Source organism: Lepidochelys olivacea (assembly GCF_965140295.1).
Source record: "Lepidochelys olivacea isolate rLepOli2 genome assembly, chromosome: 3".
Taxonomy (NCBI): Eukaryota; Metazoa; Chordata; order Testudines; family Cheloniidae; genus Lepidochelys; species Lepidochelys olivacea.
This window is the reverse complement of record NC_140413.1, coordinates 140,942,436-140,964,324: the sequence shown is the minus strand read 5'-3', so window position 1 is coordinate 140,964,324 and position 21,889 is coordinate 140,942,436. Positions and strand designations below refer to the sequence as shown.

At 40.9% G+C, this 21,889-nt stretch overlaps 1 protein-coding gene across 5 annotated transcripts in view; it reads right to left on the bottom strand.

Moving 5' to 3' along the window:
• SDCCAG8 (SHH signaling and ciliogenesis regulator SDCCAG8) overlaps positions 1-21,889 on the bottom strand; it is a 154,854-nt gene that overhangs the window by 3,457 nt on the left and 129,508 nt on the right. For 3 of the 5 annotated variants that reach the window (XM_084622218.1, XM_084622217.1, XM_084622216.1), the window contains one exon: positions 2,546-2,672. In XM_084622218.1, the coding sequence (XP_084478344.1) occupies positions 2,546-2,672 (127 nt within the window). Of the gene's footprint in view, positions 1-778; positions 2,673-21,889 lie in introns of those variants that run through there. The other 2 variants (XM_084622214.1, XM_084622215.1) reach the window with 1 other exon arrangement.

Here is a 21,889-nt window from a genome sequence, read left to right as displayed (position 1 = left end):
TTCTTTGCATTTTGTCAAATTTGCAGTGAAAGTGTTCTTAAAACGAACACCACGTGCTGGATCATCATCAGACTGCTACAACATGAAATATATATGGCAGAATGCAGGTAAAAAAGAGCAGGAGACATACCATTCTCCCCCAAGGAGTTTAGTCAGAAATTTAACACTTTTTTTTTTTAACAAGCATCATAAGCATGGAAACATGTCTTCTGGAATAGTGGCTGGAGCATGAAGAGGCAATGCCAGCTACAAAAGTGCCATGCAAATGTCCGGTCTCACTTTCTGGTAATTGTAAATTAAATTGTAATTGTAAATTAAAGGAGGGCAGCATTATCTGCTGTAAATGTAAACAAACTTGTTTCTCTTAGTGATTAGCTGAACAAGAAGTAGGACTGAGTGGACTTGTGGGCTCGAAAGTTTTACATTGTTTTGTTTTTGCATGCAGTCATGTAACCAAAAAACCTACATTTGAAATTGCACTTTAGTACTTTCTATGAGGTGAACTGAAAAATACTATTATCATTTTTATGGTACAAATATAAGATGAGCACTGTGCAGTTTGTATTCTGTGTTGTATCTGAAATTGATATTTGAAAATCAAACAATATTAAGTTTCAAGGGGTGTTCTGTTTAACAGTGCAATTAATTTTTTTAATCCTGATTAATTTGAGTTACTCATGTGACATTAACTGCGATTGACAGCCCTAATGTAAACCTGTTCTTCGTTTTCAGATATCTTCTCCTATTCATTTCAATATTAAATGCAGCAATTGCTACAATTTTGAAGAAAAAAGCAGTTTCTGTTATAGGATCACATATAGATTTGAATAATCATCATAGGGAGCAGCCTTCAATCCTCATGTCAGACCAGAAGACAAATGTCTTATTCTCTACCTATGTAAAAATCTGCATTAAAGTATTAGTGACTAGTCCTCATTTCTCCTATCCATCCAGGTTCCTACCTTGTCCCCATCAGCATCCATGTCTGAGCTTCATGGCTCTATTTGGATAAGTGACATTTCAGTTGCACATATTCAAATTTGCAAATAAAACATGCAACAATAAATTTAGCTCAAAGAGCACTGTGCACAATTTAAAAAATCAGGCCAGACTGCTAGGTGTTGGTGGTAAAAAGCCTTGACTGCAGCCCACATTCCCTGTTTTAACAAATGCATCCTTTACAACTGCAAAGCCGACTTTCAGTGGTAACAATATTCAGTTTAGTTAGCAGCACATCTAGAAGGTGGGCAGCAGTACACAACCATGACTATCTGATTTAACTGAAAATCTGCCACATCTCAGAGTCCTTAATGCAACATTCTTCAGCTTCTAAAGAGCTTAAACATGGAACACAGTGATTGCCATGACATTTGCCCACAGATACCATAAACAAGTAAATGGGAGGTAACAGTAGTTTTTATTCTAGACAGAGGGAAAATTGGTAACTCGGGTACTCTAGGCAGCATTAAAAATACCACCTTTCCCTGTAGTCACTATGATGTGTTTTTTATTTAGTTCTAGGTTAAAGCATCCTGATATTTGCCATGCATACTCTTAATCATGCTGCTGTTCACCAAAAAGTAGTTTAGCATTAAACATTGATTCTCCTTTCACACTGCAGTTTGGTACTACAAATTCCTATATTGGTCCTGTTCACATTAATGAGAGTCCAAATTTCATGTATGAACCCAGAAACTTGCTTTGTTCATGAGCCAGATGGCTTGGTATCACAGTCGAATCAGTTAATTTACTTAGTCACAGAAACAAAGGCTTAATTATGTGCTAGATTTGGAGACTGTTTAATTCAGCAGTTCAGTTACAGTTTAAAAAGTCATGATTCTCTTCCTCCTTTCCAAAGTAGTGAATGATTAAAGGGGCAGCATCCAACTTAAAAATCAGTGTCTGAAAAATGTTACTTTTAACAGTAGCTTGCAGACTGCCCCCCTACAGAAGCAAGGCCTTAACTCTGCCACTTCTTGTGGTAGGGTGGACTGCTGTGCCCATATAGATCCCCACTGAGAGTTCCCTGGTTCCTCTGTACAGTCAGTCTGGGTGGGGTTTTCGCATTGCAACAAGGGAGGCAAAAACTTTTTTAAAACAGGGAAATGAGATTGCAAAACCACAACCAGAGGGTGAGGGACTCTGTGGCAGGTGTAGCACCCTAAAACTAGAGTTTTGAAAATGATTACATTTCAATACTACACGCTAATGCTGTTAAAGAATTTTCTGTTGCCTACTATATCATCTGACATGAAGGATGAAACAAAGATTTCTGATAGGAGTTACTGGCACAAATGGTATTGGTTCTGCTTAGATGCACCTCACAGTATTTTCTTAATTTAGAGTAGGTTTAATCAGGGTGTGGGTACAACTGCCCTGCCATTCCTCTGGATCAACGAGTTATTTCTGGACTCTGAAGATTATGCATCAAGAAAGAAAACCACCTTAAAGCAAGATTGTTTAGCAAAGTCTTTATCGTTCTTGATGGCTGCAGAATATTTCCCTAGGATTTTCTTTTCTCTTGTTCCCAGTATTGGCATGGTACCTGTGTTCGCAGGAACTGCACCTCCTCTGTTAGCATCTGCCTCTCTCTGAAGAGCTGATTCTGTTTGTTGAGTAACTCCACTAGCTGCTGGGCAGTGGTTTGGCAATGCTTGTCAAGCTGGTGTAACCTGGATAAAACAGATGAAAGGATACAGCAGGGCTCTGGAATTTACCACAAGGGCTTTGATGTGAACCCCCAAGAGTACAGTGTATATATGGCAATAGAGCTCAGCTTGGCCATCATGTTGGAGGCAACTGTTCTTTAAAGGATATTTAATACAGTTCATCCCCATCCCTTAAAATAGGAGCATTTTAAAATGTTTTCACTTTTAAATTAAAAGCGTAAGGGCTAATAAATTAGTTTTTCCATTAAGTGACATCAATTAAAAAACAGAACCCATGTTCTAGTATATGTATTTCAGAATTGCATACATCACATTCCTGTCCTACAGGAAAAGGAGTCATAGAATATCAGGGTTGGAAGGGACCTCAGGAGGTCATCTAGTCCAACCCCCTGCTCAAAGCAGAACCAATCTCCAATTTTTGCCCCAGATCCCTAAATGGCCCCCTTAAGGATTAAACTCACAACCTTGGCTTTAAGCAGGCCAATGCTCAAAGCACTGAGCTATCCCTCCCCCCTCGAGTCAAGGGGATAGTACAGTTCCCAGGGCTTCTGCCTTTGGAATGCAACAGAATCAGCATCACTGCAAACTTCCTACATCAACACTCATACAGACAGCTAATAAAATCCAAGTTCACCAGTTGTGTGATACCATATCAAACCCCACGTGGGCATATTGCTTTACACAACGTCCCAACGCTCCTCACAGGAAGCAACATTCATTTAGCTTCTCCAATAAGCCTGGTCTTAACTCAGAGGGGGTGAAGAGATGTTTTGAAACTGGTCAAGGAACTTTGACTACAGGGACCGGGATTCCCAGGGGAAGGGTGTAAACAGGGAGTAAATGAGATGGTGAATAAGACTGAAAACACGAACGCCTGGCCTGTAATTAGGGTTGGAAGGATTAGATTTTTGTTGGTAAACGTTGGTTTCACCACATACACACAAATGGAAGAAAAAAATTCAGTTGCTGATAACTGAAATTTAGAGATCAGCAACGTATGAAAAATGCTGCTTCGGAACTTGGGAGTTTGATTTAAGGGTATTTATATTTTGACCTGCGATTGTATAGTAAAGGAGATCTAGCTTTAACTTGTTGAATTGCAATGTTTTTAAATCTCATTAAATAGTAACTATTAACCCCCCATAATTTCCTGCAACTGTAAAAATCTAAAAAAAATCTTAATACATTATCTGAAATTATAAAAAATAATTGAATTCTGCCAAGCATATCGATAATAGAAATAACAAGTACCCAATTTACAGCTAAGGCCCCCACCAGGGCGGGTGCACCAGTGGGTAAGCACAGCAGTAGACAGGCCTCAGGAACTTTTACCACTGTGTCACGAAAAACCCAGTAAGTCCTCTAGCTCTACATCCGATGAAGTGAGCTGTAGCTCACGAAAGCTTATGCTCCAATAAATTGGTTAGTCGCTAAGGTGCCACAGGTACTCCTTTTCTTTTAGCTCTACACTGCTAGTCTATCCCTCAGGGCTCCTGTAAGCGCCCTTTTCAGGGAAAAGTGAAAAAGGAAAAATCTACCATTTCCTTCAGTAAGGAAAGTAAAAAAGCAAACAAGCTGGAAGCTGTATTTAAACAAATGCACCTCACTTGCTCAAGTTCATGGATACTTTCCTGTGGTAGTGTTCGGTAAGTTTTATGATGAATTATGAAAACAAAAAAAATCCTCAATAAAATAGACTCTAAATAACAAAGCAGATGACTAGAAGGGGATTATTATTTGCATTGCCTCGGCATCCAAAGGTCTGAATCAGAAAGGGGGCCTTCCTGTGCTAGGTGCTGTATTAGGAGAAGATAGTCACTGTACAAAATGAATATCAGGAGGGAACAAGTTCTATACAGGGCCACAACAACCAAGGTAGCATCATCTGCGTACGTAAGGTGTGCTATCTGAGAAATGAAAGCAGTCACCGTATGGCTCAACACTAAAGTCTTGAGTACAGCCAGAGCATATGCTATTGGAAGTGTTACATCTGCATTTACCTGACCAAAATAACGCACGCAGAGCTTTCAAGTTGAGGTTAGACACTCAGAACCTATGCTCATGAAACATACAACTACTGTAGTATTCTGCATAGGAGCACTAGTGCCGCATACAAACAGCTCCTCAGATAACCTGAAGAGCTCATATCATAGAATATCAGGGTTGGAAGGGACCTCAGGAGGTCATCTAGTCCAATATCCATTACTGTACTCGTGCTGGCAGGTTGGGTGGGTGCTGTGTGTTTGTTTTTTGTTCGAAGGAAACTGTAAATGGACTCCTTTGTCATATCTGTTTACATTTATCATCTGGGTGCCATTAACAACGGAACCCTTCCTTGGGTAGCACTAGAGTGAAATACTGTGGTATCTCAGATGCCCCTGCAGTAACTGGGAGTAAATGCTGACCTTCCAACTGGGGTCATTGCAAGTACAGTGTCAATTAACACCCAACATAAGAATGACCCTACTGGGTCAGACCAAATGTCCATCTAGCCCAGTATCCTGTCTTCCAACAGTGGTCAGTGCCCCAGCAGGAATGAACAGAACAGGTAATCATCAAGTGATCCCTCCCCTGTCGCTCATTCCCACCTTCTGACAAACAGAGGCTAAGGATACCATTCCTGCCAACCTGGCTAATACCCATTGATGAACGTATCCTCCATGAATTTAACCAGTTCTTTTTTGAACCCTATTATAGTCTTGGATTTCACAACATCCTCTGGTGAGGAGTTCCACAGGTTGACTGTGCGTTGTGTGAAGAAATACTTCCTTCCCCGCCCTAAACAATCAGCACTTCTGACAGACCCTACAAAAACAACCCCTTACCAGACTGCATAGAAGGAGAAAACACAATTTTGTAAGGAAACAGATCTACATGCCCAGCTTTTAAAAGATCATAAGACATTTATTTTTTAATTAATGACATCTTGGCAGTTCCTTGATGATCAAATGAGTTGGGGGGAAAATACTGACAGAGATGTTGCAGAGATGGGCCTGACCCAACACCCTAAAGCCAAGCACCCCATAACACTGGGGGAGCTTGGAACCAGACTGGAACAGGAGAGCTGACCCCACCTTAGGATAGACTGAACCAAAACCCTGGAAAGAATCACCATCAAATTTAGATGAAGTTTGGTGGGTAGGGCCATGGATTCAAACTGTGTGGCTTAGGTCTTTTAATACCAAGTTCTTCAAGGTAGGGTGATTGTTGCTAAGGGACTGATATTTATTGTGCCAGGCTTGCTATTAAGCCTAACTTTAAACATGTGACTGTAATGGGACTACTTACATGCTTAAAGTTAGGCATATGCTTAAGTATCTTGGTGAATTAGGGTGCACATGAATGAAAGGACAACATAACCTAGGCTGAACTTCCATGGCTACACCCCTAAACTACCTCTAATGACAAACTGGAGATGGAATTGAAAGTTTCTATGCAGTAATTCTGTCATGTACTTTACTATCTCTCAACTGAAGTGTAAAATAAACTGAATGAACTTACATACATCAGCTCTGCATGTGGCCACCTTGCAATATATACGCTTTTAGGAACTGCCCTGGTCAACTCTGGCACTAGTAAAAGCTTCCTCGGCCGAAACTGAAAAAAACCACTTTCTTGCTGTAGCTCACGAAAGCCTATGCTCAAATAAATGGGTTAGTCTCTAAGGTGCCACAAGTACTCCTTTTCTTTTTGCAAATACAGACTAACACGGCTGTTACTCTGAAATCTTTCTTCATAATAAAAGTCGCACAAAACCCGGTTAAAAAGAATAAGGATGTGAGACAATGCCAAAACCACGTTTTCCAATCTGCTATGTGCCATAATATGATTTTTTCCCCCAAACTACTGCAGCAGTGCTGCTGCATGGCCACATTTCAGACCACATGGTCCTCTTGGTGTGGACTATATTGCTATGTATTTAGCAATGTCTATTATCATGTTAGCACGAGCGCACATGGAGCTGATTTTACAAGCTGTATTACCATGGACTGGAGATCAGAAAGAAGCTGTAAGCGCAACCCAGCAAGCTGCAAACCCTGACAGCTGGTTTTAAGCTGCCAACCAAGTGAACAAAGAGACCATTTGATAGTATAGAATGTGCTGCTAATTACAGTCTCACACCTTGTATAACTTCTAAGGCATTACACATTAACACAAAAGTTCACTACTGTATGTATTTCTTTACTCTGGTTGTGTGGTTTCAGGGACCTAGAAATTGTGTCCTGTTTGTGTAAACAGATGCAGTTACTCTCCCAGAAGCAATATATCACTTCCAGTGCAGAAGCAATGTCTACTGTGAAGCAATGTGGTTAGAAGATATGATGCCAAACTGGGGAGAGTTGACAGGTGGGTTCTATTCCCTGCTCCGTCACTGGTTCACTGTGTGACTTGAGGACAGTCACATAATCTCTCCCTGCCTTAGCACACCCAGCTATAAGGTAGGTATTATTTACCCCTTTTTCCAAAACACTTAGAACTCTTCATCCAGAGATTCCCTCTCAGGGGTAGGGGGTTACTATTATAAATTACTTTCTTCACAGAGACACAGCAAAGAAAAACTAAAGAATCTCCTATTAGTTCTGTCCTACCCCTTTAGCATCTTGTGGTCTATAAAACTTTTTGACTCCAGGTTCCTTAACTCTGATAGTGCTAAGAGCTTGGTCCAACTTCAAAATAAAATAATAAACTGAACTTGGACTGATTTATAAACATTCCATAAAGGGCACCACCTCTCCTTTGCCCTAGTGCCTTGACATGTTTTAAAAACATGGTCCCCAGGGACACTTCTTTACTCAATAATTAACATCACCAGCAACTAAAGACATAGCTAAACTCTACAACCCCCCATCAGCATCCTCCCAGACCCTCACAGCAAAGCAACTGGTGTTTTCACCTTGATATTGCACATCACTATTTTGGATCAGAGGAAGCAAATTTCAATGATAGATGGATGCCTAATACAGAATGCCCTGCCAGCTGCCCCTCTCTTTCATGAGTGGGCTCCAGCTCTGGCATCCTCGCTGATCTCAATTCTGACAGCTTGGCACAGGGAGAACAGTGGTCTCCCAGAGAGATGGGTCCCAGAGCATCTGATGCTTTACAGATCAAAATCAACATCCTACATTCTATTGGCTCCTTGGCAGATATCCCACGTGGCCCTAAAGCCTTACTGGGTCAGGCCCATATTGTCTGTCTACACAGGATGACATATCTTGCTTTAAGCATATGAAAGATAGAATCATAGAATATCAGGGTTGGAAGGGACCCCTGAAGGTCATCTAGTCCAACCCCCTGCTCGAAGCAGGACCAATTCCCAGTTAAATCATCCCAGCCAGGGCTTTGTCAAGCCTGACCTTAAAAACCTCTAAGGAAGGAGATTCTACCACCTCCCTAGGTAACGCATTCCAGTGTTTCACCACCCTCTTAGTGAAAAAGTTTTTCCTAATATCCAATCTAAACCTCCCCTACTGCAACTTGAGACCATTACTCCTCGTTCTGTCATCTGCTACCATTGAGAACAGTCTAGAGCCATCCTCTTTGGAACCCCCTTTCAGGTAGTTGAAAGCAGCTATCAAATCCCCCCTCATTCTTCTCTTCTGCAGGCTAAACAATCCCAGCTCCCTCAGCCTCTCCTCATAACTCATGTGTTCTAGACCCCTAATCATTTTTGTTGCCCTTCGCTGGACTCTCTCCAAATTATCCACATCCTTCTTGTAGTGTGTGGCCCAAAACTGGACACAGTACTCCAGATGAGGCCTCACCAATGTCGAATAGAGGGGAACGATCACATCCCTCGATCTGCTCGCTATGCTCCTACTTATACATCCCAAAATGCCATTGGCCTTCTTGGCAACAAGGGCACACTGCTGACTCATATCCAGCTTCTCGTCCACTGTCACCCCTAGGTCCTTTTCCGCAGAACTGCTGCCTAGCCATTCGGTCCCTAGTCTGTAGTGGTGCATTGGATTCTTCCATCCTAAGTGCAGGACCCTGCACTTATCCTTATTGAACCTCATCAGATTTCTTTTGGCCCAATCCTCCAATTTGTCTAGGTCCTTCTGTATCCTATCCCTCCCCTCCAGCGTATCTACCACTCCTCCCAGTTTAGTATCATCCGCAAATTTGCTGATAATTCAATTAAAGAGACAAACTATTGCAAGTGAAGAGAAACAAGTCTTTAGTTATAGAAGTATTACTTATGTAGTTCAGTTATGTAAACAAATCCTAACCATTCTAGCACTACCCTACATTGAGACCATTTACAGCATAATCTGACAAAACGATATAGCTCCCATCTACAAATCATGCATTTAAATTATTCTCCATCTGTTGCCTCATCTTATAAAAATTCCCAATTTATACAGAGGGGTAAGAGAGCAAAAGATAGCAGTGTGGGACACAAGCACAGGTTGGCAACTGGTTACATAAAAAAAGGAAACAAGATTTGGGGCATAAGGAACTGCAGCTTTAATTAGTTTGTTTCAAAGAGAAAACAAATTCTCACTCTAAACCTTAATAATCACCTGTTAGTGGTGCTATTCAGAACGTGCATGCAGCTTTATTGCAGAGTGGCCAAGATGAGGTGCACTGTTTTTGAAGTGAGGTATATGCTGCACCCTCAGACATCCCAGTTAGTATGTTAAGTTCCTTGGGGCAGAGACCAACGGCCAGGTCCTACAAAGAAGTAGGAGATGAGGGTACTCAACACCTTGCAGGATCGAGTCCCACATCTTCATGTTCTGCACAACAAATACTCTTAAATCTAAAATCAGGGTCTCTAACGGTACACCTAAACTGCAAGAGAAAAAAGAAAAAAAAAGAGAACCTGGCAACAAGTCTCAGAGCCCAGGGTTTACAGACTCAGGCTCATGGGGCTCATGCTAAAGTGCTAAAAATAGCAAAGACCTTCTCACTCAGTCTGGAACTCAGCTCTGAAACCTGGCAAGGTAGGTGGGTCTCAGATCCTGAGTGGAAATTTCTACACTGCTATTTTTAGTGCTGTCGCATGAGCCCAAATCTGTCAACCTGGGCTCTGAGACTCACTGCTGGATGGTTGTTTTTTTTTTTTTTTTTTTGCAGTGTAGGTGTACCCGGAGAGAGTTCTCATTAAGTGGACAGACCTGCATGGAGATGAAAAGGAAGTTACTGGATACAATACCTCTTAGCTCTCATAAATTACATTTAGCAAGGACAATACCAAAGTAAAAAGAATCCTAGCTAATAGAGAATACTATTCAGGCTGTCACTGAGCTCAATAAAAAGAAAAGGAGTATTGTTGAAATCATGGTGGAATTCCTCAAGCGCTTCTTTTCCATGGGTCCAGATGATGAAGATGTCATCAATATAGCCCCTACTCTACTTGCGCTATATTGATGACATCTTCATCATCTGGACCCATGGAAAAGAAGCGCTTGAGGAATTCCACCATGATTTCAGCAATTTCCATCCCACCATCAACCTCAGCCTGGACCAGTCCACACAAGAGATCCACTTCCTGGACACTACGGTGCTAATAAGCAATGGTCACATACACACCACCCTATACCGGAAACCTACTGACCACTATTCCTACCTACATGCCTCCAGCTTTCACCCAGACCACACCACATGATCCATTGTCTGCAGCCAAGCTCTGCGATACAACCACATTTGCTCCAACCCCTCAGACAGAGACAAACACCTACAAGATCTCTATCAAGCATTCTTACAACTACAATACCCACCTGCTGAAGTGAAGAAACAGATTGACAGAGCCAGAAGAGTACCCAGAAGTCACCTACTACAGGACAGGCCCAACAAAGAAAATAACAGAACGCCACTAGCCGTCACCTTCAGCCCCCAACTAAAACCTCTCCAACGCATTATCAAGGATCTACAACCTATCCTGAAGGACGACCCAAATCTTGGGAGACAGGCCAGTCCTTGCTTACAGACAGCCCCCCAACCTGAAGCAAATACTCACCAGCAACCACATACCACACAACAGAACCACTAACCCAGGAACCTATCTTTGCAACAAAGCCCGTTGCCAACTGTGCCCACATATCTATTCAGGGGACACCATCATAGGCCTAATCACATCAGCCACACTATCAGAGGCTCGTTCACCTGCACATCTACCAATGTGATATATGCCATCATGTGCCAGCAATGCCCCTCTGCCATGTACATTGGTGAAACTAGACAGTCTCTACGTAAAAGAATAAATGGACACAAATCAGATGTCAAGAATTATAACATTCATAAACCAGTCAGAGAACACTTCAATCTCTCTGGTCACTCGATTTCTGATCTAAAAGTGACTATTCTTCTACAAAAAAAACTTTGAAAACAGACTCCAAGGAGAGACTGCTGAATTGGAATTCATTTGCAAATTGGATACAATTAACTTAGGCTTGAATAGAGACTGGGAGTGGTTGAGTCATTATACAAAGTAAAACTATTTCCCCTTGTTTATTCTCTTTACCCCCCCCCCCCCTTCTTGTTATCTCCTGGAAATGTGCTGGAAATGGCCCACCTTGATTATCACTTCAAAAGGTTTTCTCTTTCCCCACCCCACTCTCCTGCTGGTAATAGCTCATCTTAAGTGATCACTCTCCTTACAATGTGTATGATAAACACCCATTTTTTCATTGTCTGTGTGTATATAAATCTCCTCACTGTATTTCCCACTTTATGCATCCGATGAAGTGAGCTGTAGCTCATGAAAGCTTATGCTCACATAAAATGGTTAGTCTCTAAGGTGCCAGAAGTACTCCTTTTCTTTTTGCGAATACAGACTAACATGGCTGCTACTCTGAAAACTGAGCTCAGTGTAGATGGTACACTGGGTTTTGGACAGGCCTTCTACACTGTGGTGAATCTCATCCAAAGAAAATAAAGTTTCATGCACAAAATGATAGTAACACAAAAAGTTATGTTGACATTTTCTGTGTACCAGACAAAATGATATCTTCACAGGAGTGAAGTATTTGGTATTTCTATTCTAATAGTGAGGCTTTCGACATAAATATATTGACAGGTCTCTGCTCCAGGGAGTTTACAACCCAAATTATACTCAATAATCCCACAGGTGACTATGAACAAAGAGGAGAGGATGGTATGAAGCTTGTTAGTCCCTCTCCAGATGTTTACATTTATTATCAATAAACTGATCCATTGGGGTTTGCAGACAGCATCCAGACTAAAGAGCAGGATTGGGGATTTTAGACCTGAAAAAGTGGACTCATTAAAAGATTAACTTATTTTAGTGCCATCAGGTTACGCATGCAAGACACTTCCACTCTTCACTGCATAGCTGAATTTGGGGAAGTAGTATGATTAAATTACAGCAACCTGCAGCAGCTAAACCACCAAATTCAATAACCATGCTGCATTTACTGGCACACATCTTAATTAGGTTTTAATACAAGTAATCTGATAACTACTCCTGGCCAGCCAGGGCAGGACTGTCAGTGCTGAAAGCTGTGTTATTTAGCTGCTCTTCCGGTATACTGCAGCAGCCTCCCCCCTGACCCTTGTCAAAGAACCCCATCTGCTGGTTGCCACGGTAACTGAAGGCAACCAATTGAGCTGAACAGAGTGACTTGGAAATAAAGTCAATGGCCAAAGGAATTCAGCTAAGAGTAATAAATCATTTAGTAAAAGGGAGTCTTCATAAATCTGTATTATGAGAACAACTGCATAACTGTAGGTTAGAGGAGCAGTGGTGGATCACAAGTTCAGATGCATGCAGATCCACTTCTTTTTCAGCATCAATAAGTTTTGTCATAAAAAAAGCCCAGAGAACGTTATTTGTACAGAAAGCTACATTGAAAAGGGTTTTCTTTTTAGGCAGAAAGCAAAGCAGCAACCCACTCATTTCTAATGTCCCTTTCGTAACATTTAATGTATTTGTTTTTAAGTAGAGGCAATGGACTACATGCTGCTTTCAGTAATAGTGGTGTAATTCATGAGTAACTCCATGGGAGCCCACAGTGTTAGTCCTGAATCACAAAGGTGCAAGTGAGTATAATCTAACCCAATATCAAGACAATTTCACACTTTACTTTGAAATCTATCAGCTATTTGTTAATCTCACATATTTGTGAAAAAACTATATAAATTTTAAAAAGCACAGTCGTCTTAGAAAAAAGATGGTAAAAAAAAAAATCCAAAAAGCACACAGCAAATACAAGTCAATTGCAAACTAAAAGAAAACAAAGCAGAACTATCCATCTGTAAGTTTCTGCCCTTCCCCAATACAATTTTTAGCGGCGACATTCAAAATTACTAGTTGATGGATAGATGGCAACAGTGGGTCCCAAAAGACAATGGTGTAAGCGCCAAAGCAGTTCAGTTACTATGTGTCATGCTGCAGCATCGTGAGTTGCTAAAAAGTCTAATTCTTGAGTAGCAGTCCTTGCCACAGATGGTGCAGGTGTACGGCACAGGGCCAGAAGATGAGACTGGTGCAGCACTACTGGTACTTGAGGCCTGCTGCACTTTTCTCTGTTTGCACTCTCTGCTTCTCTCTCCATCGCCTTTCTTACGACTCTTTGCCTCCCTGGTGCAGTAGCCTGTTGCTAGCTCCTTCTTCCCAGTTTGCAGTGTTGATGTTGAAAGTTTTCAAATCCCTCCTGCAAACATCTTTGAACCTGAGCCTAGGTTGGCCCAGTGGCCTTGGAGAATCCACAAGTTCTCCATACAGGAGGTCCTTTGGAATGCATCATCAATCCAGTGCAGGGTGACCAAATGAACGAAGATACCTATGTTTGTTTGGCAATTTTACTTTCTCAAGTATCTTTCTTCAAGTACTTTCTTCAGTATCAGGAATTTTGGTTTCTAACTTGGTATTTAAAATACAAACAAAGATAGCGGGTGTAGAAGGTGTTTAGCCTTCTCGCATGCGTGCTGTAGCTGGTCCAGCTCTCACCATATAGCAGCATGCTCAGGATGCATATGTGGTAAACCCATATCTTGCTGTTCAATGTCATTTTCCTGTTATCCCACATGTGCTTGGCCAATTGACCGAATATGGTGGCTGCCTGTCTGAGATGAGAATTAAGCTAGTAATCTAGAGATAGTATCAAATATATTGGATAACCTAAGTAACGAGAACTCATACACAACTGCTAGCTTAACACCAGCTATTAAAACTTCTAGGGCAGTCAACACACCTTGTGCCATAATCATTGTCTTCCTTAGACTGATGGATAGTTCAATTTCATCACAAGCAAACACAAAGATATTGCAAAGTTTCCAGAGCTCCTCTTCACTATGTGCAAAGAGCACTGCACCAACGCAAAAAGACGTTCTCTTATCAACACAGGTTTAACCTTGTTTTTTCTCTCTCTTAAACATGCAATACTGAAGAGTTTTCAATTTGATCTTGTATGGAGATTTATATCCTCAGTGCTAGATGAGAAAGTATGACTAATTAGCAGAGAGGGAAAAAAAAGCGTTAATGCCCAAACACATCGTTGTTTGATACTACTGTAGATTTTCAAAGCTGTCTGACTGATCAACATCATATTGGACTGTAGTCTTCATGAAATAATCAAATCAAACTAAGGAGAACTGGAGGGCAGCCAATTCTCTCTAGCAATTGAAAAGGGTCCTTTTTGTCAACCAGGTCAAAAACCTTTCTAAGATCTATGAAGGTCAAAGAGAGATTTTCCTTGTTCTAGACAATTTTCTTGAAGTTGTTGAAGTATGAAGACCATATTAATAGTTGATCTACCATCATGGAAGCTGCACTGACTGGATATATGCGTTCAGCAAGAACTTGCAGTCTGTTGAGAATGACCGGTACAAATGCCTTGCCAGCAACACTAAGGAGAGATTTTCCTATGTACTGTAGTTGTTACAGTCACTCCAATCTCCTTTATTTTTATACAATGTTACACTGTTAGCAGCCTTCATGTCTTATGGTACTCTTCTTTCCCTCCAACTAACAAACATTGTGCAAATATTGAAGCACAGCAGTTCTCCTTGTTTCATACTTCAGCCACAATTCCATCTTCTCCTGTGGCCTTTCTTGATGAAAAAGGGCAGCCACCTACCTGACAAGTTCATGTATAGTTGGTTCTATATCAAGCATTGATTGTCTGGAGCCTGGGGATTACATTTAATGCTGCTTCAGAAACTGGTTTTATCTGAATAAAGTTTGTGATTCTGTTCCACCCCACACTGCATCTGTTTGCTTCTGTCAATGATGGTACTATTAAGAGATTGAGTGGAGCAGTCTTTTTTTTTTTTAATTAATTATTTTTAAATACCTCTTAGATCTTCATTCTCAAATGATATTTGTATCTTCTTGCACAAACCAAGCCAGTATGATTGAGCACAATGCCTCACTATTTGTTGAAATGTGCTCTTGACTGCTCTGAGGTGAACATGAGTGTTGTTCCATGCTGCATTAGAATTCAGCGGAGGTGCAATCAGTGACAACTTCCCTGAGTGAACTAGAAACACCTTTCTTGGTCTTCTGTATTATTGATATTAGGAGGTGCACAACAGCTGTGTTTAGTATGATGGAAATCTGTAATGAAAGCCTTATTTTGCAGCACACCAGCACACAATCTGTGTCATAGTCTGCATGTGAAAACTGAGTATGGAAAACATCCTGCAGGTGTGGGTTTTTTTTTTGGTTTTTTTGTTTTTAAACAGGTGACCATTAAATCCAGTTGGTGCCACTGTCCAAGTCTCGGGTGTCTCCACAAGACCCTTTGACGATGATCACCTTGGAAGTAGGTAATGGTAATGCACAGTCCTTGGTGGGTGCAGAGCTCCAATAATCTTTGCCCATTGCCATTAATTCTTCTCATTCCATGGGACCAACATGATCTTGTGGTCTGAGCCAGCTCTAGCACTGAAGTTTATCAATAGAGTCGCTCATGCCATGGTTGCTTACTGATGACACTGTTGAGTTGCTGATAGAACAAGTCCTTCTCTTCAGAAATGGAGGAAAGTGTTGGGGCATATGTACTGATGAAGCTGGCAAAGCCACTTCTAGAAGAGATTACTGATAAAACATGTTCTGATGTTGCAATGAGACAGTTGAGCTTGGGTGCTAAGACTGCAAAATTCACTGTGTTCACTGTGGTGGTGTTTGCTTTTTCCATGCCGAAAAAAGAAGTATAATGTATCTTGCACAGGGAACATGTGTCAGCTAGTCTGGTTTCAGAGACAGCATCTGCCTCAGTGTCCAACTTCTCTAGCTCTATATCGATTATGGCAGACTTTCTAGGGTCACTGACCTCCTCTAGGTCATTTGACATACCACTGCATGTTGTCCTTGCATTCAACAAGTAAGTCTGAAGAGAGTTCCATACCCAAACCTTTTCCAATGAAAATAAGGAGGCAGAACTTGCCTTAGGACCAAAGTCCATCTCTCGGTGGTACGGACTGAAGCCAAGGACTTGGGTCCAAGACATTTGGAAGCCAGTATAGCTGCAGGAGACACTGCAATACAAAGCTGAGTTACAGTACCAACCACCTAATATTTTCTCCACAGCAGGTTTGGTTCAGGGTTTCATCCCCTAGCCTTTATTCAGCCAAGAGCTGGCTGCAAGGCAGCAGCAACAGATCGAGATTACTCTTCTGCGGATATTACTCTTTTATGGATATTGTTTTTCATTCCAGTGGGTGTCTGGCATGCCTCACATCACTCAGTGAGTAGTGGGGTTCCCAGCTTAGTTGCTGGGGACTCAACCTGCAGCAGGTTGTACTGGGTTACATGGTACCAGTAGCAGGCCTGACATTCCTGACCTGACATTACCAGATACCTCAAAATTACTAGTGTGTTAAGTAGTTTAAATGGGTGTGCCTTAAACTAAAGGCACTTCATAAATAATTACATCCAAAAAAACTAATGTAAAAGAATATCAAATTTGCAGAGTCAGCACTCAGAATTTAGGAAATGCCAAAAATACGGTTACCTTTGCAACTTCTAGTAGTTATAGACCTTTCTCCTCCTCACCTCAGCTTCTGTTAGGGTGACCAGAAAGCAAGTGTGAAAAATTGGGATGGGGCGTGGGGGATAATAAGAACCTATATAAGAAAAAGACCCAAAAATCAGGACATCTGGTCACCCTAGCTTCTGTCCTTATCCCCGTTCTCCCTCTCATTCACCACCCCCACTTGGCCCAGTCACACAGCAGCACCTGTCCTTTTCCTCCTCAGCTACTATCCACCACCTAGCTCCTGCTTCCTCCCCCCCAAGCTCCTCCACTCCAATATCAACCTGGCTTCTGCCCCCAACCCCACTCTGCACCTTTATACTCTCTAGCTCCTTCCCCCCTACTTCTAACCACATCCCTCGCTAACACATCCGATCCCTCTCCTCTGCTTCATTCTATCCTCTAACTCCTGTACCCCCTTCCACTCTGCTTCTCCCCAGCTGCAACACCCCCTGCTCCAATTCCTCAACTCTCTGCATTTCAATCAGTCTATTTCTTCCTTGTCTTCCACCGTGTGGCCACCAGCGGGGGTTACTGACAGCATAAGAGAAAGAGACTTCCTATTCTCAGTTCCAGTGCTCAACACCAGAGCAGCCTGGAATAGCAATTGCAGGGAAAAACCTACTCAGCCCCTGCAGCCTCAGTACAAATGAGAATCATTAGGGAATTTAGCTGCTAAATGCTAACAAGTCTCTAATAAACATGTGTGAATTAAGTCTTTTGAGAGGCTTATAGATTGGCCAAATGTGGGCACATTATAATGGGAATGACAAATGATAATACCATGATGACCCCCCCTACCAAATTTCAAGTCCCTGTTCCAAAGCATGGAGTGCTAGAGTTTCTCAACAGTTTTAAGGGGGAAAATTAACAAAGGCAAAACAAAATATTTTCCTTAATCTCATTCATAGAAATGTTTTAGCTGACACTTTCCAAAAATTTTTTGGATAACCTGGCAAAATTATGAACAATTGAAATGAGGGTCTTACAATTGGGAGCGTCAAGTCAATTTAACTATAGTCATTGCTACCCGCACCACCTATAAATAATAATATAACAATACTTAACACATATATAAGCACTTTATATTTTCATTGTGGTTTACAGCTTTAATTAATTCAGACAACCCTCTGTAAGGTACGTAAATAAGAATGTATCATTGAAGAGATGGGAAAACTCAGGCACAGGGCAGTTATGGCCCAACATTAAAAATGGCCTCAACTTTGGGGTGCCCAACTTGAAACACCTAAATCTGCGTTGTCAGAAAGGATTGAGCACCCAATAACCCAACTGAAGTCAGTGTTTAGCACCTCAGAGAAATCAGGCTCCAGGTGTCTCAAATTAAGCACTCAAAAATCACAGACATTTTAAAAACAATTTGGCCTCAGAGACTTGCTTCGAGATTTCATCTTTTATCTTTATGGAAAGAATGCCAAATATTATCCTATGTGATGATGGTTTGGAGATTTGCGAACTTTTCTACTAGGAACTCAGGTGAGATAACCAAGCTTCTTTTATGTAGGCCATCCAACAACCAATGGGTAGGAAATTTTGGTTACTACCATCCTGGCTGGATTGGAACCCGACACATCTCACTATTAATTCCTGTAGCTAGCCAGGCCCCATTTCATTTAGTAATTTTGGAAATTTCTATTCAGTCACTTCCAAATTGCTTTTAACAATGAGAAATTCAGCTCCCTTAAACCTTCCAAATGTTTGATTCTTCAGACACACTCTACTCTGTCCTCTCCAATACAACAACAGCCTCCTTGTGCCATGGTGACTAGATGGGGTCTATTAATGGCTAATTTAGTAACAGTAATTCATCTTTTGTTTTACATTTCATCCCCAGTTTCTAGATCTAGTAGCTTATTTTCACTTCCACAGCTGGTCCTCCAGGTTAAGCAAATAAGATCACTCATGGGCAACCAGGGTCTGGATTCATTCCTCACGTCTAACATTCCCAGTTAAGGACAAAGAATAAATGATTTGCTTTATGTGAATAATCATCATTCATCAGGGTAGATATGCTGCTCTGCTGCAGCATTTTTTCTTCTACTAATGTTTCCCCTTTGAAGACATTGTTTCTGCTGCATATCTCAATTTCCCTCTTATATCTCCAATTCCCAGACATACTTGAACCTTTATAAAGTACCAGTTTGAGGCTTCACAGAATAACTACTATATGAATTCTATCTTCAGAGACAGTGAGATTTACTAATGCAATCTGCCCAATCTGAACTCTTCCCTTCAGAAACATTTGCCTTTAAAAAGAAACTCCCAGCATGAACCTCATATGAAGTGACACGTAGCAGACAGTGCATGTGGTGTTTGGGCATACTGCACAGAATTAAAAGATAATTCTTTACTCTGTTTATTCAATGGCATGTGCATAATGTACATGTGGGCCCAAAATGACATCAGACATTTAAAGCAAAAAAGTTGATAAAAGCATCAACTTCTGTTACTTTACTTTTTTGGTTGCTGCCTTAATTTAAAAAAAATGCTAGCAGGAAAGATGGTGCAGTTTACCTACAACTGCTTCAGTAATTTCTAACACTGACAGAGAAACTTTGAGTTCAATCCTGAACCCCTTACTTAGCCCAAACTCTTGCAGAAGGACTGCAGGCACTTGCAATATATACAATAGCCTCCATATATCTACATCTTGTTCTGTATTTATAGTTATTCCTACTACATACATACACACACGAGAAGTCAAACTTTGCAGATTCTCACGAATGACTGGGACACCCATTACAGATTACCGAACTAAGGCCCAATCTTGCAAACACTCTTGCACATAATGCTTACAACAAGGACTTCCATGGGTCTACTCACTTGGTACCATGTGCAGGAGCAAGGACGTAGGCCCAGATATTTAAAAGTATTTAAGGATTGCTGTGCTCAGTGTTATAATGCCTAACTGATTTAGGAGCCTAAATCTCATTTTCAAAAGTGGGCTTGGAATTTAGGAGTCTAAATAGCAGCAACAGTTGACAGGATTTAGACTCCTAAATCAGGGAGGTGTTAAATACCACTAAAAATCTGGGCCTTAGCAAATAAAAACAAAACATTTGAGTAGAAATAAGACTTTCAAAATATACCATAACATATTTACCCAGATAGTATGAAATATCAAATCAAAACTAAACTATAACTGGCAGTAGAATTATAGAAGGTGACATTATTACATCACAAAAAGGTATTTTTATATTTGTTCACTTACTCCTTACGGGTCCAATCCTGCAAACCATTACACTCATGAGTAGTTCTTACTAATGTAAGTAGTCTCAGGGTATGTCTATGGGAGATCTGATTCCCTGTCCCAATAGACAGACTTGAGCCAGCACACTAAAAATAGTGGTCTGGATGTTGTGATGCTGGCAGTAGCTTGGGCTCACCCTCAAGCTCAGAGCCAGGGGGTTGGGTGGGCTTGGACTTGTGTGACTAGCCCAAGCTGCTGCCCATGCCAAAACGTCCACGCTACTACTTTTAGCATGTCAGCTTGAGCAGATCTAGCATGAGTCAATTTATTTGGGTTGGTAATCACCTCCCAGTTGCAGTATAGACACTCTCATTGACTTGGAAATGGAACCACTCATGTGAGTAAAGATTTGGTTGTCTGCAATAGATCTCCTGATTTAATAATTACATAGTCCCTCTAAACAAACAAACCTTTTACTTAGAGCTCAGGTCACACCATTTTATAGCCCATGAGTGAAAATGATTAATATCAAGGAAATAAGCAGTTAAACCATTCATTACCCCATATACACTCCACTCATCAGTTTATCTTCTCTACTCCAATTTAGAGCTGGGCAATTAATGGCTTTTCAGTTCTTTGGTAATTAAAATATATGGTTCAACCAAAAACTAGGACTATCAAGCGATTAAAACAAATTAATCGCGATTAATCGCATTGTTAAACAACAGAGTGCCATTTATTTAAATATTTTTGGAGGCTTTCTACTTTTTCAAATATATTGATTTAAATTACAACACAGAATACAAAGTATACAGTGCTCACTTTAGATTTCTCTGATTACAAGTATTTGCACTGTAAAAAATAGCAAAAGAAACAGTATTTTTTCAAATCACCTAATACAAATACTGTAGTGCAATCTCTTTATCATGAAAGTTGAACTTACAAATGTAGAATTATGCACAAAAAATCCTGCACTCAGAAACAAAACAACGTAAAATTTTAGAGCCTGCAAGTCCACTCAGTCTTATTTCTTGTTCAGCCCATCGCTCAGACAAACAAGTTTGTTTACATTTGCAGGAGATAATGCTGCCCGCTTCTTGTTTACAGTGTCACATGAAAGTGAGAACAGGCATTTGCATGCACTGTTGTAGCCAGCGGTGCAAGACATTTACGTGCCAGATGTGCTAAAGATTCATATGTCCCTTCATGCTTCAACCACTATTCCAGGGGATGTGTCCATGCTGATGATGGATTCTGCACAATAACAATCCAAAGCAGTGTCGGCAACGCATGTTCATTTTCATTATCTGAGTCAGATGTCACCAACAGAAGGCTGATTTTCTTTTCTGGTGGTTCAGGTTCTGTAATTTCCGCATTGGAGTGTTGCTCTTTTAAGACTTCTGAAAGCATGCTCCATGCCTTGTCCCTCTCAGATTTTGGAAGACACTTCAGATTCTTAAACCTTGGTTTGAGTTCTGTAGCTATCTTTAGAAATCTCATATTGATACCTTCTTTGCGTTTTGTGAAATCTGCAGTGAAAGTGTTCTTAAAATGAACATGTGCTGGGTCATCATCCGACACTGATGTAACACGAAATATATGGCAGAATGTGGGTAAAACAGAGCAGGAGACATAAATTCTCCCCCAAGGAGTTCGGTCACAAATTTAATTAACGCATTATTTGTTTAACGAGTGTCATCAGCATGGAAACATGTCCTCTGGAATGGTGGCCAAAGCACAGAAGGGGCATACGAATGTTTAGCATATCTGGCATGTAAGTACCTTGCAATGCCGGCTACAAAAATGCCAAGCGAATGTCTGTGCTCACTTTCTGGTGACATTGTAAATTAAAGGAGGGCAGCATTATCTCCTGTAAATGTAAACAAACTTGTTTGTCTGAGCGATTTGTTAAACAAGTAGTAGGACTGAGTGGACTTGCAGGCTCTAAAGTTTTACGTTGTTTTGTTTTTGTGTGCAGTTTTGTAACCAAAAGAAAAACAACCTACATTTGTAAGTTGCATTTTCATGACAAAAAGATTGCACTACAGTACTTGTATGAGGTGAACTGA